Source organism: Herpailurus yagouaroundi, unplaced genomic scaffold (assembly GCF_014898765.1).
Source record: "Herpailurus yagouaroundi ecotype Mexico unplaced genomic scaffold, PumYag 203, whole genome shotgun sequence".
In the NCBI taxonomy this organism is placed as follows: Eukaryota; Metazoa; Chordata; class Mammalia; order Carnivora; family Felidae; genus Herpailurus; species Herpailurus yagouaroundi.
In genome coordinates, this window is record NW_024412434.1 from 9,861,472 (window position 1) to 9,887,144 (window position 25,673).

The 25,673-nt window shown below is 40.0% G+C and overlaps 1 protein-coding gene across 1 annotated transcript in view; it reads right to left on the reverse strand.

The window, feature by feature from the left end:
• GAD2 (glutamate decarboxylase 2) overlaps positions 1-25,673 on the reverse strand; it is an 84,592-nt gene that overhangs the window by 20,447 nt on the left and 38,472 nt on the right. The window contains exons 9-12 of the mRNA XM_040451180.1: positions 13,881-13,935; positions 12,191-12,307; positions 10,115-10,179; positions 3,862-3,940 (exon numbers count right to left, since the gene is read on the reverse strand). Of these exons, the coding sequence (XP_040307114.1) occupies positions 3,862-3,940; positions 10,115-10,179; positions 12,191-12,307; positions 13,881-13,935 (316 nt within the window). The remainder of the gene's footprint in view (positions 1-3,861; positions 3,941-10,114; positions 10,180-12,190; positions 12,308-13,880; positions 13,936-25,673) is intronic.

The window sequence follows — 25,673 nt, forward strand, 5'->3', positions numbered from 1 at the left end:
CCCATCTATTTGCTGTCTACAAGAGACTCATTTTAGACCTGAGGACACCTTCAGATTGAAAGTGAGGGGATGGAGAACTAGTTATCATGCCACTGGAAGTCAAAAGAAAGCTGGAGTAGCCATACTTATATCAGACAAACTAGACTTTAAAGGCTGTAACAAGAGATGAAGAAGGGCATTATATAATAATTACAGGGTCTATCCATCAGGAAGAGCTAACAATTATAAATGTCTATGTGCTGAATACGGGAGCCCCCAAATATATAAAAAAACTACTCACAAACATAAGCAACCTTATTGATAAGAATGTGGTAATTTCAGGGGACTTTAAGAAAAAAATTTGCAAGGGACACTGAATTTCCTGGAGAAAGAAAGCAATAAGAATCAAATTTTTTAGATGGGGCCAATATCCAGATAGGATGAGCTGTTGGGGTAGGTAAACCCTGTGGGATAAATGGCTCAGGGTCAAATGTAACTTCAGGTTAACAACAGTGAAATATATGCTTTTACTCTCCTTTTTACAAGAATGCATTTATTCAAAAACAATCATAATCAGAGTATAATGTTCATTCTTTGAGGAATATCCTGATGTTTTGGTTTTATTGTAATTAAAATACTTTAGAAACTTTTGTTTTGTAAAATACTAATAGTGTGATTATTCTAGTGTTTCATTTACACTTAGTTCAGATACTTTATCATCTGGCTGTTATGGTTTGAATTCTCTTTGGAAGTCATAGCTTTTAAGATAGCTTATTGTTATTTTTATATGCTGAAATCTAAAAAAATAAAGACATCATTATTCTGAGATGTCTTAAATAACCAATCTTTGAAATGCCATATTCCACTCTCAAGAGTGGTTAGAGCTTCAGTACTGTATTTTTAAAAAATGTTCATTCATATATTTTGTATTCATGCAAGAGAGAGTGGGAGTAAGAGGGGGACGGGGGTAGGGGCAGAGAGAGAGGGAGAGAGAGAATCCCAAGTAGGCTCCACACTCAGCTTAGAGCTTGATACGGGGCACAGTCTCATGAACTGTGAGATCATGACCTGAGCCTAAATCAAGAGTGGTACACTTAACTGCCTGAGCCACGCAGATGCCCCGAGGTCATATGTTTTGAAAGGACCACTAGAAGCTGGTCCTCTCTACCCACTGTTCCACACTTTGGGGTGGTCTCCCTTAGGACTGGTACACCTTTTTGTGAGCTTGCATGCCGAGTTTCTGTGACCATGAAACAAAATGGAGTCACCTGTGGCAACTTTCAATTTTATTGGCCTTCAAGTGAATTTTCTTTTTCAAATCCAATGTCATTTTACCACTCTATTACAATTATTTAATTTCCCTCACTCTCAAAAGAATAACAATGAATTTTACTGCAAAAGGAGCCCTAACTATAGGGTTGAGACCAGTTTTATTGCCTACCATCTGGTCTTTCAGGGTCTCCTTACAATTTTAGTTGCATTACATTTTGTGTTAGTTTGGATAAATTCTTTTTTTTAAAGAACTCTCACTTTTAACTTTAACTAGATGATCACATTTTAGTCTTTTCTTTATTTGCCATGAGTCACAAGAGAAAAAAATGCCAAACGTTCTGTAAAAACACAATTGTACTGTAGATAATGAAAGAGTCAGAGGCTTCCTGTGGTTCGTGACAAATTAAAACGTGGTGGGGTTTCTGGTGAGGAGACCAGCAGTGCTGCTTTAGTCAGAGAGCATGATTCATTCACTGTTCTTTGGAATAGTTCGGTCACTTTGCCACCCATGTTCCATACTAAACTTCTGGTGCTGAGTCTAATTAATTATCATTGGCAATGAAATATCCCATTGTAACTACCACAAGCAATGGAGTATAAAAATGCAGTAATGGAGTGCCGGTGCTTGGGATTCTCTCTCTCTCTCTCTCTCTCTCTCTCTCTCTCTCTCCCTGTCTCCTTCCCTCCCTCCTCCCCCTCTCAAAATAAATAAATAAACATTAAAAGAAACCAAAACACATGACCTCTTAAAGGTTGGCCAGCACCAGTCTCATTGCACAAAGGGATAAGTAAACGTGACGTTTTTCACATAAAGGGCCTTGATAATATCCTGATTCCAAGCCATGAAAAAGTTATAGACCATTATGTTGTAAACTGTATTAAGTAGGCTCCATACCCAGCATGGAGCCCAACATGGGGCTTGAACTCAGGACCCTGAGATCAAGACCTGAGCTGAGATCAAGAGTCAATGCTTAACCAACCGAGCCACCCAGTCACCTCTGTTACAAACAATTTTAAATATAGTAATAGTTGCTGTGCTATAAAATAGTTGTAAAAGAAATTCCCATGGTCAAATAAATTTAGGAAACTCTACCTGATAAATTCCTTCTTTAAAGATATTTGCAATATATATCCACCTATTAAAGGCTCTGGTATGCCCTGAAGTAATGAATCTTGCTTTTAACTCTTCAATTTAAAATATCCCAAGTTTTTAAAATCTTTTTTATTTTTATTTAAATTTTTATTTAATGTTTATTTATTTTTGAGAGAAAGAGAGAGAGGGAGAGAGAATATGAGCAAGGGAGGGGCAGAGAGAGAGGGAGACACAGAATCTAAAGCACACTCCAGGCTCTGACTTGTCAACACAGAGCCTGATGCGGGGCTCAAACTCATAAACGGTGAGATCATGACCTGAGTCGAAGTCAGACGCTTAACCGAGTCACCCAGGCACCCCTAAAATATCCCAAGTTTTGTGAGCCCAGAACTCTCTTATCACAGAATACTTAATATGGTCTTATACAATGACCTTATTCCTTATATCTCAATAAGGAACATGCTGTCAGAGCATCATAAACTCTTGGATTTGGAAGGGATCCTAGGGGTTTTATTCTGTTCTTTTTCAATAAAGGAATCTTTTCTCTCCCTTTACTAATAAGTGTCTGTCCAATCTCCAGTCACTTACCCCCGGTGGTGAATTTATTCCTATGCAAAGCATTCACTACCTTGGAGAAAGCTTAATTTTTAGAAAAGCTTTCCTTTTATTGACCAGAAGTCAGAACTTCAATCATGGCATATTCTGATTGTGCCATCAAATCATTCCATCCAGTGCTACAAACCCAGTTCCCTGAAGAAACTGAATCTCTTCCGCTTGAGTCATTTAAACTGTGAAGGATGCCATCTTCTCAGTCTTTGAAGTTTCTTTTTCTTTTTAGATTAAACATCCTTGCTTATTTCAACCACATCTGTCACAGGTTCACCAATTGTTGCCCACCATTCAAACCCTAGCTTGGTGGGGTCCCATATGCAATTTGGCACTGACCTAAGCAAATGGCTTCAGGCATGGTTTATCTAGAGGACAGTGGGAGACTACCACCTTCCTCATCCTGGAACTCTACTTCTTCTTCTTTTTTTTTTTTTTAACATTTCATTTAATTTATTTTTTAAATTTACATCCAAGTTAGTTAGCATATAGTGCAACAATGATTTCCTTAATGCCCCTTACCCATTTAGCCCATCCCTCCCCACAACCCCTTCAGTAACCTTCTGTTTGTGTGACTCCACTTCTTTTAGACCCATTACTTTTTTTTGAATGCTAAGTTTCTCTTGATGCATTGTTGACCCTGCCAAGTACAACCTAATGTTCTATGCCTTTTTTCACAAGTACAATTTAGCCATGTATGAAACATACCTGTCTTGTAGACTCAAACTATGACCGTCCTATACTTGGACATAAGAGGACCTCATAATCATCCTTGTTAACAATTTGCCCTTTTTGGAGATGGCTCGCTGTTCCAGGCTGTCAAATCATCCTGTATTCTGATTCTGTTACTACACACATTTATTCTACTTAACTCCATGGATGGACTGGGCCATGAGTCAGGGAAAACATACCTCTTCTCTAACCAGGAGAGCAGAGCACTGTAAGGGGACGCCCATCATCTTGTGTGGGTTCCATGTCACAGAGTTGGCCCTAAAGGAAAGAAATGAAGTTAAGAGGGTGGCACCCGTGGCAGACTCAGACTACAAGGTCCTGTGCTGGGACAACAGAGCTTCAGTGTTCTTAGCACTGTTTCTCAGACTCCCAGATGACACTAACTTTACAAAACAAGAAGTGGGCTCTTAAATCTACAACCTTTTCTTTGTCTACAAAGAGAATAGGCGAGGGTCGGCATCTTCACGCTGTGCGCCCTTAGCTTCCATGCAGGATTTCAGCCAGCCTCCCTGTGGTCCCCTTTGAGGGACTGGGATCATCCAGTCCAGGGTTTTGCCTTTGGCCATCAAGGAGCAGAGCACCATGCAGGTGAAGGGCTGTCCTTGTGTGCCTCCATTGTTCATGTTTCTGACACTATCACAGTGGCTCATTTCACTGCTTAATTTTGTTCTCACTCAGCTTCTCCTTCTTCCTCTTCAATTGATCATGACGTTTCTCCCAAGTTTCCTTTCACAACAGCTTCTAGCTCATCCATTTCCATCTCTTCTCTAACCCACAGACATCCTTCTGGACCACAGGTGGGATATGCTATAGCCCCTACAGCAGTTTTCAATCTATTTTGTCCTGACACACTTGAGAAATACAATGCTCTCCCATCAGCGATTGCCAGGTATTTATGCTATCTGAAAACTCTAAAGCATAGTTCTGGGTCAGATGATGATAATAATGATAATAAATAATAATAATAATGCCCTCAAGGGTGAGCCCAGGCCACGTGTCCAGTCTTGTGTTCTTTCGCTTTTCCATACCCATTTTCATCACAACAGACTATTTTATTTTCATTCTCAGAAAACTCTATACTCACACTCCTGGGTCTCCTTAATACCATTTCCTCTTTCTGGAATGTCATCTCTCTTTGCTTCACTTGGTTAAATCTTATTTATTCTCTAAGGCTCAGATCAAGTGTTATTATCTCTGCAGCCTTCTTCAAGTTCATTCAACTTCTCTCCCTCACTCTCTCTGGACTACTCAATTAGCTCCTCCCCCAGCTCCAGGGAAAGCAGCAGTTCCCTCCATGAATGAGTTCCCATTGCAAGGTGGGCCTCTGTGCATGTCTTCCGAGAGCCTGAGGGATCCTTGGGGCGGAGAATCATGAGTGTGACCCCAGTATGAAGAGACTCACAGCAGGAGGGAAAGGAGAACAGCCATGGCAGCTGCCTCCGGAGTGTGGGAAATTACTTCCCCTCCTCTGAGGGAACAAAATACTTGGGTTCACCCTCCTCTCAGCTCTCAAGGTGCAAGAACACTGAGAAGAAATGAGAAGCTGGGACAGTCTCATTCGTTTACCTGATGAATGGTGGGCGTCAGCTGGCCAGTCGGAGAACGCCTACTGGCCTGGGGATCTCATCTGAATCAGTGAATAGGCCCAGCTCATCTTCTGATACATGGTAAACATTAAATAAGGTTGGCTTTTGCTATCAGTTTCAATTCTATCATTTCCATGCTTGGTGACATGAAGCATATATATATATATATGCTGCTTCTATAATATTCTACAGCTATATAACTAATCCTGATGAAACTCAGCTTTGTTAATAACGACACCTGATGGAGAAGACAATAGCTGTTCTCCATTTCTCTGACTGGAGGTGTTTGTTTCTATGCAGTGGCCAACTTGTCTTTTTAGAGTAGAAGCTGCTGAGGTTCACAACTGCCTGTCACTGAGTCTCCTGTCCTGCCTCTCTCTCAGCGGGGCTGCCTCACAAACATGGCAAAAAGCTGCACACAGTGATTCAGTGATGTGCCGTTAGTTTCTTTGAGAAATGTTGGCAATTTATGAAAAACAGCCTCAGGTTCATTTCAAAGTGTTTGCTGTGAGACTCAGTTATGTGGCTTCTGTGATTTACTTTAAGTTAGAAAAAATGAATCCCTTAGGGCTGTCTTAAGACATATCCTTGTGCCCTCATTTGTGCCTCAAACTCAGAAGACCCCACACGAACTCATTAACTTACCCCCTCCGCATCCTTCTAGATCTATCCTTTCTTGTGTGTTCTGTGCCTCAGTGCCTCACACTGTCTTCCTCCCACACAACCAGCTCTCAAACCTCAGTGTTTTAGTATCATTTTCTTTTTCCTGCTCTCATGACATCACCCCTTGCAGCTTTATTTAAATAATAGTAATAATAATAATAATAATCTCTGTATAAAGTGTTTTATTCTTTAGTCCTTGGTGCTAGATTTTGTTGTAATTTTTAAGGAAGATGTTTCAAGATGTCAGCTTGGTCAAAGATATCTACAAAAAAAATGTCCCCCATACCTTTTGACATATTATGCAAGACTGTAAAATCTGCCAAGGTGGAAAGTCTCTAGAATTTCTTAAAGTATTGGAAAGTAAGGCAAAAGAAAGTATTGCGTACAGATAGTGTTTAAGCATTCTGTAATGTACAATGCTCTTCGTGTAATTAGAGTGTGATATATATATCACACTCTAATTACATATATATATGTATATATACACACACACACATACACACACATACACACACACACACACACATACAATGTTTCAGAAGCAAGGGAGGTAAACAGAAGTCCTTGTTCTTCAAATTACACTTGGTCCTGGGGTGCCTGTGTGGCTCAGTCGGTTAAGTATCTGACTCTTAATCTCAGGTTAGGTCACGATCTCACAGTTTGTGAGTTCAAGCCCTGCATCTGGTTCTGTGCTGATGGCACAGGGCCTGCTTAGGGTTCTGTCTCTCCCTCTTTCTTTGCCCCTCTCCTACTTGCTCTCGAAAGAAAGAAAAAAAGAAAGAAAGAAAGAAGAAAGAAAGAAAGAAAGAAAGAAAGAAAGAAGGAAGGAAAAAGAAAGTTTAAAGAAATAAGAACCAAAAACTTAAAGAAAAAAATCACACTTGGTCCCATAGACGAGCAAGTCTCTGTGAATAGTTTGTCCTTTTTGGTGGAAGCGACACTCCTGGGTTCATCCCATTTCCCTCCCTGCTGCTACTGCCCCAGTTTGCACCCTTAGCTTCTCTCACCTCCGCTACCACTTCTCACCTGGACATTCCCAAAAGCTCAATGGTTTCCATCTCCTCCTGAATCCATAGCTGTCTTTCCAAACGGCAGGTGAGGTAATCCGCCTCGTCTCCTCAAACCCCTCCATGGGTTTCATTTTTGAAAGCCACAGTAGGGGCTTTCATTTTTGTGCCCCCAACCTTTGAAATCCAAGGCTCTCCATGTGAAATAGTGGCTCCTACAGCAGTGATTCTCAGCTCGGGGATTTCTGTTGATCCTGACATGGCCCAGGAGGCAAGTTCTCCACCAAGACTCCCTGGGCAGGACTTGTGGACACTCCACGAGCTTACTAGTCACTTCCATGAGTCCGTCTAAGGCTCCAACCAAACTTATCTGGACTTTCTCCAAGGACTCTTTCCAACCTCCATGTCCTAGCTAGCTCTTCACCTTGAATGCTCTTCTTCCACTTCCATCTCATGAAGCGCCAATGCCCACCCCTGTGTGAAGCCTTCCTTTAATAACCCTGTTGAGTAGGAATCATTCCTTTCTCTGTGCTTGCCAAGCAGCTCGCTTGTCTGTCTCTTGAGCCTTTACTTCCTCTGCCTTGAATTTAATCCATTATTGACTGTCACTCTTCCCTACTAGATTCTAAACCCTTTGAAAACAGGCTTCACACCACGTTGGTCTTTGTTCTCTCGCTGTGCCTTGCATATGGCAGAGGTTTAGTAGCTACTGAATTGAGTTTCTAAATAGCTCTCGGGGCAGGGATGAGGGCAATAATTGGTAATATGGTAGAAGGCGTGCCAGGACCTCCAGCTGGGCTGGAAAACCTGGAGAGTGGGACACCACAAAGGGTTATCACAGGTAAGCAGCAACCTGCTGTGGGGAGGGATTAAAGGAGTCAGTTTACATCACACAGAAGCATACTTTGGAGTATTAGGGCTTTTGGCAAGTCCTCTCAGCTATGACATCTCTAGAAAATTTGACAGTGTTAGCGAGGAAGAAGGTTGCTTTCTGAGAATTTGGTAGGCACTCCAAGGGAAGCCAGGCAGGCTCTGGTTACACGCGCCATTTTGTTATAAGGATGTCATAGGGGACCCTGTGACCACTGGGGAACCTCTTGATCTGGGGACAAGAATTATCCATGGATTTCCTCCACTTTAGAGTGAATCTTTGAGAAAATGTATACTCCCAAGTGTGGCAAATTTCTTTCTTCAACTTAGGCCCATACACATTATGCCCAGGGCTTTCCACTGGCCCTACAACCTTATTTGCCAAAGATAGTGTGCCTTTTGCTAATAAGTCAGCAAGATGGATGCTCTCAGGTAGACAAGTGGCAGTCCCTCATTTTTTGGGACTTCATATTTCGCTATCCCACTTAGTAGATTTAGTTATAATACCGTTTCAAGAACTATGGCTATTGGAACAGACTCTATGTTCCACAGTGAATGTTCTAAGCTTTGCTCTCAAATAATAGTCTTTAGTACAAAAGTGTGTGGGTGTTTATTTTTCCCAGGTTCAGGGTAAGTAATTTAGTGAGCTTTTAAGTCATCATTGGCGGAGGACGCTCTGTGACTCTCAGCACTTGGAGTCCCAGGTGTATTAAAGGTACAATAATAGATGCTTACTTTTTGTGCTAGAGAGAAAGAAACTCAAAGAAGAGAGAAGTACTGTGTACAGGCCACCTCTCTCAAAAGCACGAGAATTTTGTTCTTGTTCTGATCATCTGAGCAGGCACCTTCCAAGCTGTTCTTTTCTTTTCTTTTCTTTTTTTTTTTTGCATTGTCTCTCCCTGCTTAGTGCATTGCCTCTCCCTGCTTAGTGCATTGCCTCCTCCTTACATGTCTGGTTTCATTCAGATCTTCACGGGGAAAAAAGAAATTGGGCATGGGAGAAGCACCTGAGGACTAGAGGCAGAGGCCAAGACCGGCTCACTCTGGGAGCGGGCTATGCCTGCCTTCAGCCTCCCACACCTAAATGGGTACCAGCGATCAGCGAGCATAAGCAGTTCTACAGTTGGGCACTGACCCCAGCCAGCAGACTCAGGGACAGCTATCCCACTGACCAGAGCCTCAGCTGGTCTATCTCGAGTCTTCCATGAATCAGGCAGTGTGCCCCTGACTCTGCCTTGGTAACCCCCACCCCTCTTTCTACATTCACGGGCTCTCTGCATGTGAATGGGCCTGGGTATTGCAGAGCATGCCTCACGCATTCATTCTGGTCTGGCTGCCTGCACGACCAGTGCTGACAGACGCTCCCACACTCCACTGGCCTCTCTCCTCGTCCCAGAACAGAAGTTGTGCCAAGATGTCTAGGGGCAGAGCCAGTGGGAAGCTCTTCCTGGGCAGCATCTGGCTACTGGCAGGGCATGGGGGGCACTTGGCCTCGGATGAACTCAGGCTCTCTCAGCTGCCTGAGTGACAGAGCTAACCATTGCTGTTGACCTGCCACGGTGTAATGGGAGAACTGGGAACGTTGAGCTTCCTTTGCACATGGTCAGCAAAGCCTGGGGCTGATTTTGCATTCTATAATTTTTTTTCCTTTCTCTTCAGACTTGCATATGTTTTATGCTAATCAAATATAACCTCCTTTGCTTTTCTCAACCATCTACTGCTTAGTCTTTGGGGAAAAAAAGAAAAGGTACTCTGCTGCATCAATCAGAACTATGTAAAAAAAAATTATCATGGAATTATAACCATGAGATGATGTTATCACAAGTAGGTCTTGCTTTCAGTGGGCTGTATCAAACCCCAGACCCATGCTTGCAACACTAATAAACTATAAGGGTGCAAATTTACTTATTGGTTTCCTTAAAGCGGTCAATATTATCCTTTTATGGAGCATGAAATCTACAGATCCTCTCCCTGGAAAACTATGACCTGCTAAGAGGTTTTAAACAACTTTGGTAGTTGGTTCAGAGATTCTAGGAAGGTCATTCCTGAGTCCTCTGGCCAACCACGGACTGCAGTTAGGAATCTCTATTGGAGAAACATTCTGCTTGGGCCACTTGATATGGGAATTTGATTTCTTTTTGTTGTTTACACATAATACACATGTGTCAATGACCACACAGACAAGGCACACAAACACTGCACAGAATGGGCTCACCTGTATTCTAAGAGTTCTTAGAAATTGTGTGTAATTTGCTTTTATATTTAGCTTTCATGCTTTACGTAGTTAACAAGAAAAATGGGCATACCTCTCCACGCCGCTCAGTTTCCACTTGTGTTTCCGGGACATCAGTAATCCCCCACCCCAAGCTGCCTGCAAAAGGAAGATCATACAAGGAAAAAGGTAGTGGGTTTTCATTGCCTAGATTTTTAAAGTTTGGTGTCTTCCAGAACAGTGATAGTCTTGTGGGGTGAAAGTGATCTCTTCAACCCCAGGCAATTTAGGGGGTTGGCCACCTTATTCTGGTACTAGACTTGCAAAGCTTAAATTGGGGGCTGTTCTAAGATTTTAGATTCCACACTACATTTATACAAGTGGAAGGAGACAAATTGGGGGGCACATTTTTTCTGTCTGCATAAGAAAAAAGATCCTTTCCTCAACTTATCACCACCACTCATAGTGCTAATGAAACTCATGATCTCAAAATGAGAAACCCTATTGTCTCCCCAGTTGGCATTACAGAGGATGAGCTAGGTACCCATTAGGCTGCTTCTGAGTTGTAAGGAAAACTCCTTTGATGAGTCTGGATAATTCCAGAGGAAATAAGCAGCTTCATGATCCTATTTTACTAATGTGTACTTTTGGATAAGATAATTTCTCTACCCAAAAAAGAAGGAAAGAAACAAGCAGGAAGAATGTGTACCAGTCAATTCCCTGAGCGATAGGAACATGTTTTTTTAAAAATTTGTACTCAAGTTTGAAGATTTGAATTAGTGTACTGATGTAGTGATCTCTTTTAAAAAAATGTCAAGATGGAGATTCATTGGAAAATGTTGACATTCTTTGTGGGTAAAAATAATCCTGGGATAATTTTAAGGAAAAAAACCCCCACCTGTTAGGGTATAATTGCTTTATTTACTTATTTTTTAGTTTGTTATAATTTCAGGTTGAAAAATTATCCAATTTTTCAAATGGGTACTATTTTAAGAATTTTTCTAATCTAATTATAAAAGTATAAACATTTAAGATAATACGAGTAAGTGCTAAATTTGATATGTTTCAAAGAAAGCAAATACGATTGGTTAAGAAATCTCTCTATTTTAAGTAGAAATCCTGGAGGGGAGACAGCAGCATCTGCTGGTTTAGGAGACACAGACATTGTTATTTTTAATGTTGTCAGGTTAATCCTCTTCCTGAATCAGCTAGCAAGGTTTAACAGGCTCTCCAGTTCTGAGACCCAGGTCATAATGCTACTGGAATTGTTCAACCTTTTGTTAGTGTCTTCATTTCTAAAACGGATGGGGTCATTGGTAGCCTAAGAAACAACTCACACTGTGAATCAGGGAAGGAAAAGAAGACTGATACCCGCCATGCAGGATAACACTGGGATAGTGGAAATTTACCTGGCTCATCCTTAGTTAGTAATAATGGATTAGTAACAAACATTTTGCAGGTAACAGCTGATCTTTGAGCCAGACTTTGATTTACAACAGTTGAAGTTTAAATCTTTTCATTTTGTCCATGGAAAACTTGACGTTTTTTCATTTGAAAATGCTTTGGTGGGCACATCTTCATTTTAGTGTGCCCAGGCCTGGAGTCAAAACATTTCAAATATGAAATATCTTCTTAAGTGACCCAGCTAAGAAATTGGAAATTGGTGTCCCATATCTCCTAGCAAGCTGTCAAGTCTGCTTTCCTCTCCAAATATACAAATACCTGACTTGAGTTTGAGATTTTATCCTTTGGGTTTCCCATGGAAACGTAACTCCTTTATGCCTTTTTGATCATTCTCACAGGGAAGTACAATCTGCATGTGTGTGACTGTGTATGTACGTATGTAGGCTGCATTCCTCCATGGATGTTATGGGCCAATGAACCGAGAGCTAAGTGCTCAGCTTGGATACTGGTCATAGAAATGAGAATATTATCATGTTGGGAACATTAACGCATCATCAACCTCCAACTTCCTCTAGTCAACATTGTGTGCTATGTGAGTTGTGTGCTGCTTTGTCTCTGCAATCTTAAAATCTTAAATATCCCTATTCTAAAAAGAAGCTCCCAAAGGAAAAAAAAAAAAAGAGAGAAAAGACAGACTTCATTCCACGAGCCCCAAATGAATAAACATGCAAGGACATTTTAGTGGCAGTTCCTATGGGATACTCACATCCACATGCATCCAGATCTTGTACTTTTTGCAAATGTCAGCGACCGCCAAGAGGGGGTCAAATGCTCCATACACAGTGGTCCCAGCTGTGGCACTCACAAGGAAAGGAACAAATCCCTATGCAAACGAGAAAGCCCCAAATAAGGTCAAATAGGGCTTTGAGAATTTTTTCAAACAGCCAATGAAAACAGTAGAAATTCTCCCCCATCATCTGCAGTTTTGGAACCATCAGCAGGATCATCGACACCCTGGAGCCTGGAAGGATGTTCACTCTCCAGGATCTGAGTTCTCCAGGCCATTCTGTTGGACCTGTCAGTCAGTCTTATGAGAATAGACACTCTGGTTCTCAGAAGAGGCTGCACTGGACCCATAGGTGAGGAAGCTTTGTGGTGCCCACAAGCCATTTATTTATTCCAGGTAGATTTCCCCCCCCACCTTGGCCCACTCTCTGGTCTTCCTTTTCTGTAACAGTCCTTTAGAGTGAGCAGACAAAAGAACAAAGAGAAGGAAATCTGACCGGCCCATTATTCCTAGTTGGAAAATTCTCAGATATAAATTTATTTGGTGTCTTGGGCGGGACGGGTTCATGTGAGACTATATAATAAGCCATGACTCTTATCCATCTAAGCAGTCCTCTGGCCCTGGCTAAGTGAAAATTGCTGGAAGAAGGTAGAAGAATGTCTCAAACGGTGTGAACATAGCGGGAGATGTGACAGGATGTTACAGAATCTGTCTTTAGGTGGCAGCAAAGGTTTAATCTTATGGTTTGTGCTAACAGGAGTAGTTCTACTTCAGAAACAAGGGGAACCTTCTGGCCACTGTGTAGGAAATAAAAAAGGCATATGAAGAGGAATAATTTTTCCTGAGTTGATAATAATAAAATGTATGTTTTCTGTTGAACTAGGAACTGTAGGTTATATCCACTAAAAGTTACATTTAGGGGTTCCTGGGTGGCTAGGTCGGTTGAGCATCCAGCTCTTGATTTTGGTTCAGGTCATGATCCCAGAGATGTAGGATTGAGCCCCACGTCGGGCTCTGTGCTGAGCATGGAACCTGTTCAAGATTCTCTCTCTCCCTCTCCCTCTGCCCCTCCCCTCCTCATGCTCTCACTCTCTCTCTCAAAAAAAGAAAAAAGTTACATTTAAGGGAGTTCTACAAACAAGCTCTCTGGTTTGCAAACCATCCAGAGATGTAAATGACTTTCTAGGTCTCCAGAACTTGCTCCTTCCAAGAGTTCTAAATTGTTTCCTAAAAAATAAGATGCTTAGAGAGCCAATCGTATCCATATTTGTAGGCAGGAAAAATTGGCCCCTTTCAAATACCCATACAGCGGTAACTCATGCTGCGTTAACATTGTGATGTTTTCCACTTGTGAAAATGATCTTTCAAATGTATGTCTGTTTAATGTCAACCCTCAGCACAGAGAAAGACAAATGCTTTAGAAATTCTTACAGCATCACTATGTGCATTACCACAGTGTATATTATTTAAAGAGCAACTTAGACCTTTCCAAAGCAGAGTCTACAACTCAGAGACATAAACAGTGATTGGAAGCAAAATCCCACATTCTCAGTAAGGCTTGGAGGTTGAGAATTGAGTCCTCTTTTTAAAACAAAGCCACAGTGTGTTCTCCACTGGATGAAAATAGAAATATGTACCCTTGGTTTGTTAACTCTCTACAAAAACTTACTTTCTGTTTGGCTTCAAGGATCCTTCTTTCAAGATCAGATGGGATCATTTTCCCTCTGAAAGGAAAAATAAATACATTGTAGGTTTGCTTCGAATACGTTACTTTGTTGTCCCTACAAGCAGCCACATCAAGGTAAAAAGTTCAACCCTAAACTGTTGATAAAAATGATCTGTTAAAACAACTCTGTGGCTATTTCCAGGCAGAAAGGCATTTCCTCCCTGAATGATGCAGGACTGTGATTTCTGACACATTTAGGAGAGTCCTGACCACATGTCCCTCCACTCTGCACAGAACGTGCTTTTTAGGCCATCCTCTTAACTCAGCTGAAACAAGCCTGTTTCAATGCAAGACAGTTGGCAATGAAAAAAGAGTGCAGAAAAAAGATTTGCATTCCCAGTCTTTAAATGAATGGAGCTGCAATTTCGTATATAGATGACATGCCAAGAAGAGAAAATCCATTATGAAACAACTGAATGAAAATATTAAGAAAGCTACCTAATTACGTGCTGAAAGCATAAAGCAAGCCAAGAAAACATGGGCTCAAATTTCAAACGTTTAGATAACGTGGGCTCTGGAAAAAGAAACATCCTTTCATCCCTGAAATGTTTCTTTCCTAAAATAAAAACAAAGATAGTGCTTTGCTAATTATAAAACTCCATCATTATAGGAGGCGTCTTGGGTGGCTCAGTTTGTTGAGTGTCCAACTCTTAGTTTTGGTTCAGGCCATGATCTCATGGTTCATGAGTTCGAGCCCCACATGGGGCTCTGCACTGAGAGTGCAGTGCAGATTTCTCTCTCCCTTTCTCTCTCTGCCCCTCCCTGGCTTGCTCTCTAAACAAACAAACAAACAAACAAACATACATTAAAACAATTTAAAAATACATTATAATAATCAAAGGAGTTGATTTCCACAAGAAGCTAGATGTAGCTAGATGTGTAATTCTTAGTCAAGTTGCCTAATTTCTCGGTGCCTATTATTATCATCCCTGGAACATAGTGATAATAATATTACTTATGGAGTTATGAGGTTTAAATAAATTAATACATACAAAAGTATTTTAAAAGTGCTTGACATGTGGGAAGCACTCCATAAGTGTTAATTTGTATTGTTGAGCTTGTAATGCACTGTGACGTGCATATCCCGAGTCTTTGGGGAAAAAAATAGGGAAAGGACAGAGTAGTTGCATGGTGACAGAGGCAGAAAAATATTCTTTAAACCAAAATACCTCTCTTGAGGTTGCTAAACTGAATAAACTTCTCACATCAGGATCATCGATCTAGGGTGTTAAAAGGCAATTTGAAAAATAAATTATGGGCAGGAGGTTGTCACAATAAATGGCTGGGAGATGCTACTGGCATTTAGGGACCAGTGAGCAGGGTTTGGTATTTGTCACTAGTTCAATAATTTATTTGTGGCTGTTCCTGTGACTTTAGGTATAGAGCAAACATTGAGCTACTTTATTACATCTTCTAAGCTTTACATATTGAAATATATTACTAGAAGTTACTTTTCTAACACCCATTTGAGAAAAATATGTTACTTTTCTTTAAATTTATTTTATTTTATTTATTTTTATTTTTTTACATTTATTTATTTTTGATAGAGAGAGACAGAGCACAAGTCGGGGAGGGGCAGACAGAGAAGGAGACAGAGAATCCGAAGCAGGCTCCAGGCTCCAAGCTGTCAGCACAGACACTGATGTGGGGTTCCAACCCATGAACTGTGAGATCATGACCTGAGCTGAAGTCGGATGCTTAACAGACTGAGCCACCCAGCCTCAGTTAGAAAGTTACTTTTCTAATGGCCATTTTATAAAAATAATTTTGGCATTATATAGTAAGTAGGTAAGTTATATTTTCTGTGATTTTCATTGCATTTCATGAAGGAGATGTCACAAAATAGTTGGAATATAAAACAGATATTAGGCCTGAAAGCATTAAGAACCACTGATTTATGTGAAGCTGTTTTCCAAAGGAAGGCAGTTAAAATGCACTTATCTGGAAATGGTAATGGACAGGTTACCAATGGTCAGTCAGGCTGGATTGGAACAAAGGAGAGTAAATGAGCATCTTGTGCTGAGGGTATGATTCCAGCTCACAGCAGCCTACCTCTGGGGAACTTCCGTGAGAGGGGGCTTCTGAAGGAAGGGCAGAGGGAACGGAAAGGCAGGGTGGTGGGGCTGGGAAGAGGAACTCGCTGCCTACATTTCTCCCTATGCTTCACAGCTTGGTCCCAGGGGCATCCCCCAAAGCAGTGATTTTCAGTCTCTCCTGGATCAGGCTATGCTCAGACACCTTGCTTCAGCACCGATATAAACAAAAGGTGCAGATTTCAGAAGAGATTCACGTATTATATTCATCCTTTACATAAAATTTTCAGCCCATTAAAATTGCCATGGTATTTTTATGGGTAAACACGGACACTGAGGGAGATTCTCAGAAACTGTTCAAATCCCAAATTTTGCCAACCACCTCTGCTTTTGGAGAGTTTTAGGTAGACTAGTTTGACCGCTGCTATTTGCTCGTCTAATCACATCCGGATAGTTTTATTAAGCATGAGGCAGTAAGGTGTCACCAAGAAGTCACAGATTAGGGTACCTTAGAATTACAAGGGGCTGGAGACCTGTTTCTAGTCTAATTGTCTCATTTTTCAAATGAGGAAGCAGGCCAAGAGAAGTGAAGTGAGGCCCAAGATCAAATGTGGGTAAAAAGTTGGTTGTTACTAGAAGTAAAACACGGAGCTTCCTAGAAGGGCTGAACAGATAGGAAACAAGCCTATTTAGAAAGATTAGAGTCTTGAAAGATAAGATAAGTCCTTGCAGATAATATCTGACTTTCATGGATCAGAGGTGTCTTTCAAGTCTGTCAGGAAAGCAGTAATCAGCAGAGAGTCTGTTCTATTTCCCTGTCAGGGAGCTTTGGGGCAGGCTTGTCAAATAATCAAGTTTAAGTGGAGAGCGGTGGGTGTGGCTCTTAACAAGGCAGGCTCCAGCCTTTCTTAGGCTCTGTGCTTAAGATAACCTGCTTTATCCACTTAGGAACCCAGAGGACACCTCCCCTACCCTCCCCACTACTGCTTCACACACTGCAGGTGGTGCTTTCTCTCACAAACAAACAAATAAACATTTAAAAATAAAGAAATGGAGAGTTTAGCCTAGTAGCATGTTCAAATAATTGTGTGACATACTAGCCAAGTACCATTCATATGACCTATGGTTTTGAGCCATCATGGTTGTAGGGCAGGAGCAGAAGGGGCTCTAGACATGGATTGTGCATTCCTTGTCTGTCCACGTGCTGTGGGGTAAGAGAGACAACTTGCAGGGTCCTCTGAGGAATAGAAGTGGTCTGACCAGGCTTGGCTTTTCCAGACAAGCATCTTGGTGCAGGGAGGCTTTGGACAGCAGCTGTTGCATTCTGTATGTGTAGCCTCAAAGTCACTCCATAGTGGAGCACCTGGATGGCTTAGTTGGTTAAGTGTCTGACTTTGGCTCAGGTCACGATCTCGCAGTTGGTGGGTTCGAGCCCCACATCGGGCTCTGTGCTGACAGCTTGGAGCCTGGAGCCCGCTTCAGATTCTGTGTCTCCCTCTCTCACTACCCCTCCCCTGCTCACGCTCTGTCTCTCTCTCTCTCTCAAAAATAAACACACATTAAAAAAAAAGTAAAAACAAATAAAAGTAGCTCCATAGCAAAAAGGTGTATCTTTAATGTGTACACCTTCCAGCCCTTAAGTGCACAATTATGTAGTGACTGATGCTTTGCAATGCTGCTCTCTGTTAGTTGTTAGTGTTTAAGAAAGGACTGGCATTTGAGTGCAGACTGTTGAACAGACTTCTGCTTGCACAGAGATTTCTGATTTTGCCACAGTCTGTAAAAATGTATGTAATGCTATAGGATCAGATAAGTTGACAGAGTTTCCTGGGCAAAATCCCAAAATAGCAGCTAGCATTGCCAGCAGGAAAATCTTCTCTTTGCGGGAAGAAGCTAAAGACACAAATTATACCACGTGTGGATTTTGGACCCAGATTCATGGCTAACATCCCATATGAAGGAGAAAAGCTATCTTACAGAAAGGAGCATGTTACTAGAGGGCTGATACCTCTAGGCAGGCATCCAAATGGTCACAAATCAGGTGCTTGAGTCACTGGTGACCCTGCTCGTTGGCCCTGATGAAACTGTAGTAATTCAACCAGCTTTTCTTAAGTGAGTAGAGCTTGGCTCTGTCCACAGAGATATGTATGCAAAGAAGAAAGCATGTGTGACTCCTTCCTGTTAGAAACTGATTAATATTATGATCACTGCTAATAGCAATACTGCTGTCAGAGATGATGAATTGTCAGCTTCAGAAGCAGTCACTGCATTGTGCCTTATTCCATGATCTCTGAGCCTCATGTCAACCCTACAGGAGAGTTATTGTTTTGACCTTGCAGACAAGGAGACTGAGGCTCAGAGAGGCAGGTGACCGTGGCTAAAATTTGGAACACGGAGGCAGAACAACTTGCTTCTTGCCCCAGATCCTATGCTAATTGTGTGTACTTGAAGAATTAGGTTCTCCCTCTACTCGTTCATAAAATGATGATAAAGTACCTCTCTCACAAGGTTTACATGAGGATTAAATGAGATAATAAATATAAGGCATGATAAAGCACTGAGCATAAAACTCAATACATATGAGATAGTCTCGTTTTCACTAGCAGTAATTCTAGGAGTCGTACGACTTGTAGAATGTCACACAGCTAGCAGAGGGCAGACCGAGAAACCTTGAGCTGTCTGACATCGGAACCCAGGTTCTTCGCGCCATACACCGGATGACTTCCAAAGCCTTTATGGGGTTCAAACAAAATATCTGCCTCTCTGCAAGGCTGAGTTCTGGAACTGTAATGTATGTAATATCAATACTATGGCTTTTTTTTTTTAATTTTAAAAAAAATTTTTTTTTTCAACGTTTATTTATTTTTGGGACAGAGAGAGACAGAGCATGAACGGGGGAGGGGCAGAGAGAGAGGGAGACACAGAATCGGAAACAGGCTCCAGGCTCCGAGCCATCAGCCCAGAGCCCGACGCGGGGCTCGAACTCACGGACCGCAAGATCGTGACCTAGCTAAGTCGGACGCTTAACCGACTGCGCCACCCAGGCGCCCCCAATACTATGGCTTTTTGGAAGCCCCTCAAAGTGAGTAGTTCCCTGATTCCAATTCTATTTGCTATTAGCACTGTTTAGTAAAGTAAAAACCTATCACCTCCTGCTAAAATATACTGCTCCATCATCTCTTTTTTTAAATTATTTAATGTTTTTATTTATTTTTGAGACAGAATGAGACAGAGCATGAGCAGGGGAGGGGCAGAGAGAAGGGGAGACACAGAATCTGAAGCGGGCTCCAGGCTCTGAGCTGTCAGCACAGAGCCAGACGCGGGGCTTGCACTCACGGAGTGTGAGATCATGACCTGAGCTGAAGTCGGACGCTCAACCAACACAGCCAGCCAGGTGCCCCTGCTCCATCATCTCTTGATGATACTGTTCTTTCCTGCATAGCATCTAAATGCTATAGGACTAATCAAAATTTGCTAGGTTTTCTACCTAGTATTTTTACCCAGTCAGTGCTAAGCAGAACTATTTCTTCCATATAGATTGTGATATAGGAACAGTAAAGGGAGCTCATGGACCCAAACAAATTTTCAAATTGCCCAGACTCTGTGGTGACTCGAAAATCGCAGACTCTGTGGTGACTTGAAACTCTCTTACCGGAGAGATCCCCTGGGGAGAAGAGCTCCCTATGTCTCCCCATGGCTGTTGCTGGTGTGTGTAACCTATCCAAGGACAGACCCGCAAGATAGGCTAACAAACAAAAGTCAAACAGATCAGGGGTGCCTGGGTGGCTCACTTGGTTTAAAAAATCCAACTCTGGACTTCAGCTCAGGTCATGATCTCACTGTTCTAGAGTTTAAGCCCCACATTAGGCTATGTGCTGACAGCGTGGAGCCTGCTTGGGATTCTCTTGCTCTGCCCTTCCCTTGCGCATGCTTGCTTTCTCTCAAAATAAATAAACTTAAAAGAAAAAGTCAAAACAGTGCTTGTATTACAAAACCAAACCCTCTGCCAAAAATTTTACCATAATTAGAAACAGTAAACTTCCTTGGTCCCTTTAATATGTAGTTTGATTTGGAAAAAGAACTTTAGCAGATAATCATATTTTCCTTTTAAGATTTGTTTTCCAATATGCACAATGAGATCACTTAGCATTATGGCCAGGATATGGGAGCAGGATATTTTTCGTGATTTTTGTATCTAATTCTAACAATTTTTTAAAAAAGATTTACTTTCTCCAAAAGCATTTACTTCACACACACACACACACACATTCAGTCACTCACTCACTATGCAACAATTCAAGTGATGTGCAATTGAGGACCCCAAGCATGATATGGTAAGGAGGTACTTTTGTTTTCATATGAAGCCTCCAGATTGCTGCCATTGGGTGCGAGCCTTAGAGCGCACAGAGAAGTGTGTGACAAAGGAAAGTTGTCTGAGGACAAGAAGGTATGCCGGCCATCTCTCATCACTGCCTCAACTGCCCAAATCTGCCACTCCTCTTCCCTGAACACACTGGTACAGAGAAGAAGTGGATGATAGAAGTTCAATCACCATGTAAGGAAACATACTTGGCTATTCCAAATAAGTTTTGAACCAAGGAGGAAATAAAAACTACAATTACAGAACATTAAAAATTAATGACATGGGAATACTACATATAAAAATATGAGAAACATCCTAAATCATTCTCAGAGGAAAATGAATAGCCTGACATGCTTTTGAAATTAAATAACAGGGAATAAAAATAACTAAATGTTTAATCCAAGAAGCTAAGAAAATAAAAACAAACAAGGTAGGCAGGGGGAATGAATGAATTTTTCAATGAATTAGAAACTTTAGAAAGTAAACTAAATTAATAAATTCAAAAGCTGGTACACTGGAAAGATCAGTGAATATACAAGTATCTGATTAGTTCAGTAAAAAGAAAACATGTAGGGCTGCCTGGGTGGCTCAGTCAGTTAAGTGTCCAGCTCTTGTTTTTGGCTTATGTCATGACCTTACCATTTGTGGAACTGAGCCCCATGTGGGGCTCTATGCTGACAGCACAGAGTCTGCTTGGGATTCTCTCTCTCCTTATCTCTCTGTCCCTCTCCTGCCCCTCAAAATAAATAAATAAGCATTTAAAAAAAGAAAAAAGAGGGAAAATATCACATTTGAAATAAGAAAAGAGGTTATGGAAAAAGATATTTTAGAATTATAAAAAAAATTAGATGTAGAATTTTATGCTAATCTTAAAATTTTGAGTAAATATATAATTTTTCCCTGATAAAATATAAGTTAAAAGAAATGATTCCAGAATATGTAGAAAATTTGAAAAGACCAATAACCAAATAAGTGAGAAAAAAGTTGCCCAAAACCCATCACCTAAAATGACAGGCCCAGATGTTTTAATAGTGAATTTTAACAATTCTACTATTGGGAGGTAGTACGCTCTAAACTCTTACAGAGAAGACAATGGGGACCTGTTGGATCATTTCTAGAAACTAGCTAATACTAAAAGCAAAATCTGTCAAAGGTAGTTCAGAAAAGCTTATCAGCATATCTTATAATATAGCTGCAAAAATCTGGAATATGTTTTAAAATATAATACAGAGGAAATTACAGATTAACATCGCACCAAGTACAAATTGTTGCAAGAATACAAAGAATGGAAGGAAGGGGTAAAATAATAATTACTTTCTGTACCTATACATGAGTAAACAGAAATAATGTATAAGAAGAAAAATACAGATCTTTACCAAAGAATGCAAAAAATATCTGAATAAATGGAGAGAGACATGTTATTTGATGAGAAAACTCAACACTGCAAATACACAGAATTGATCTCAACACAATTCCAACCAGCTCTCCACTGGGAGTTTTAGGGGAATGAGAATCTGAGAAAATAATTCTAAGGTACAAGTGGATGAAAACAATATTAAGAATATTCAATTAAAAAAAAAGGGGAGGGTTTAAAAAAATAAAAAAAATTTAAAAAGGGGAGGTTATAGATTTTTCTTTACTAGAGTGTAGAACATATTATAACACTATAGTGATTAAAAAGTATGGCAATTGAGCCAAATGGGCAAATCAGTGGAACAAAACTAAAATTAGGAAGTGATTAAAGAGTAATTTTTTGGATCTCACATGGTGTTGAGACAACATCTGGCAAAAACTAAGTGGATAAAAAATAAAAAATAATTAGGTACCTCTCAGTCACCATATATCAAAATAAATTTCAGTTAGATCAACTATTAAAATAATAATATAAAGGTTCTAGGAAAAAAGATGAATATTAGCATGTACTAAGAATGGGGGAGACACCCCAGAGGTAGAAAATGGATAATTGATGATAGCTCTGACTACCAAAAAATGAGGTATTTTTAGAAATACCATAAATAAAATTAAAAAACAAACGATACATTTTAGAAAATATTTACAGCATATATACAAAAAGTGTTTTGTGTTCTTTTTCACTAACGAATGACTGAAAAGAATAAAATGCTCAACTTTGCTAATTATCAAAACTTCAAATGAAAATAATAAAAAAACAGTTTTCATTCAAACTGACGCAGGTCACTTAAAGGTTTTAGTTCCTAGGACTAGTAAGAACATGGTGAATAGTCAGCCCTGTACGCTGCTTAGGGGGAGTATAAATTGGCTAGTTCTTTTCTGAAGGGCAACATGCCAGCAAGTATCCAAACTCAGTGCAGACATAGTCTGGGGCTCAGAAATTCTATTTTTAGGAATTTTTCCTACGAAAATAATATAAGTATGCATGCAAATATTTAGCCACACTGATATTTATATTAGCAACTTTTTTAAATAGTAAAAATTTAAGGTAGCTTAAATGTCTAACAACAGATTTGTTAAGTAATATAAATTCCAAACAATAGATTATTAAATAGTAATTAAAAATGATATTGGAGGGGTGCTGGGTGGCTCAGTCAGTTAAGCATCCAACTCTTGATTTCGGGTCAGGTCATGATCTCATGGTTTGTGAGTTGGAGCCCCACATCAAGCTCTGCATTGACAGTACAGGAGCCTGCTTGGGAATCTGTCTCCCTCTCTCTCCCTCTCTCTCTCTCTCTCTCTCTGTTGGAGATGCAGGAGAGAAGCATCAAAGAAAAGCCTTCAAAAGGGAAGGGCTGGAGAAGGTGCAAGGCCTTAGGACATGTTTACACAGCTGAACGCTGCTGTGGCTCAGCTCCTAAGGAACAAGAAACGTAAGGAACGCCAAGAGCCATTAACATTGTCCAGGGCCAGATCCTCCTTCACACCTGACCCTTCCTAGTGTTATAGAAACCAATTCACTCGAAATTCAACCATGAAAAGCTAAACCATTAGACTGATTGACACACTTGCTTAGCTGACTTTATGCACATAGTCTTTAGCAATTATCCTAATAAAAAGAAGCTTCATTCTGGAGTTGGGGCCTCATTCTGACTCATTCTGAGTATGAGGACATTGACTTAACTGCACTTTGCGGACTCATCTTTTGTGACTCTGACCATACTCCCTGCAACATCTCTCTCTCAAAAATAAATAATAAATAAACATTTAAAAATGATATTGGAGAATTTCTAATGACATGAAATTGCTCATTATATTTTATTATGTAAAAAACAAAGTTCTAATCAGTAGGTTTTATATTTAAATATACATAATATGTTTGGAACTACATACACCAGAGTAGTAGGAGATTATGTCTAGATCCTTCTATCTTCCTATTTTTTATAATGAATATATTCTGTTTCTAGAATAAGAAAAGAATCTTGTTTTTTTTTTTTTAAAGAAGGGGCTATCCATTACCTAATACCATATACAAAAATTAACCCAAAATTGATCAAAGACCTGTATATAAGGGTTAAAACTATAAAACTCTTAGAAGAGAACATAGGGCAAAACTTCATGAGATTGGATTTGGCAGTGCATATTTTCATGGATATGATGCCTAAGGCACGAACAAAAAAAAAGGAAAAATAGACAAATTGGACCTCAAAAATTAAAAACTCTTGTGCAATAAAAGATACTATCAACAGAATAAAAAGCATCCTATAGAATGGAAGAAAGAAAATAGTTCCAAGTTTCTGTAAAACTTGATAAAGGATTAACATCCAGAATATATAAAGCACTCCTTCAATACAACAACAACAACAATAACAAAGACCCAAACAACCTAAGTCAAAGGTGACCAGGTGGACCTAGAGACACATATATGACATTACATCCAACAGCAACAGAAATACATTCTTCTCAAATGCACATGGACATTCTTCACGATAGATCATATGCTAGACCACAAAACCAATCTTAACAAATTTAAGAAGGTTGACATCACATCAAGTATCTTTTCCAACCACAGTGGCATGAAAGTAGGAATCAATTAAAAAGAAGAAAATTGGAAAAATTACGATAACTATGTGGAAATGAAAACCACACTGCTGAACAACCAGTAGATCAAGGAAGAAATAAAAAAGAAATCAGAAAGTATCTTTGGACAAATAAAAATGAAATGCATCATAACAAAACTTATGAGATGCAGTAAATCAGTTCTAAGAGGGAACCTACTAGTGATAAATGGCTATATTATATGAAAAAAATCAATATCTCAAAATATCTGACTTTATATCTCAACGAACTAGAAAAGTAATAACAAACAAACCTAAAGTTTAGCAGAAGGAAGGAAACAATGAAGATTAGAGCAGAAATAAATGGAGACTAGAAAGATAATAGAAAAGATCAACAAAATTAAGATCTGACTTTTTGACAAAAAAGAAACAAAATTGACAAACCTTTAGCCAGACTAACCAAGAGAAAAAAGGGAGAAATAAAATTAGAAAGGAAAAAGGAAACATTACAACTCATATTACATAAATACAAAATATCATAAGAGACTACTCTAAAAAATATTATGTCAACAAATCGGATAATGTAGAAAAAGTGAAGAAATTCCAAGAAACATACAACCTACTGAGACTGAATCATGAAGAAACAGAATTTATGAGGAGACCAATAACAAGTAAAGAGATAAAAGCAATACCCAACAATTTCCAACAAAGAAAAGCCCAGGACCAGATGCCTTTATAGGTAAATTCTACCAAATATTTAAAGGGTTAATGGCAATCCTTCCCAAACTCTTCTAAAAAGTTGAAGAGGAAGAAACATTTCCAAACTCATTTTATGAGACGAGCATTACCCTCATACCAAAGCCAGATAAGGACACTACAAGAAAAGAAAATTACAGGCCAATATCTCTGATGAACATAGATGCAAAAATTCTCACAAAATACTAGCAAACCAAATTCAACAATACATTAAAAGTATCATACACAATAATCAAGTGGGATTTATCCTTGGGATGTAAGGATGGTTCAACATCTGCAAATCAATCAATTTGATACACCACTATAATGAAGGACTAGAATCATATGGTTATCTCAATAGATAATTTTTAAAAATTTTTTAAAATTTTTTAATGTTTATTTATTTTTGACAGAGTGAGAGAGAGAGACTGAGTATGGGTGGGGGAGGGGCAGAGAGAGGGAAAGGGAGACACAGAATCTGAAACAGGCTCCAGGCTCTGAGCTGTCAGCACACAGCCTGATGCGGGACTCAAACTCACAAACCGTGAGATCATGACCTGAGCCCAAAGGTGGACGCTTAACTGACTGAGCCACCCAGGCACCCCAATATTATATAATTTCACACACACACACACAC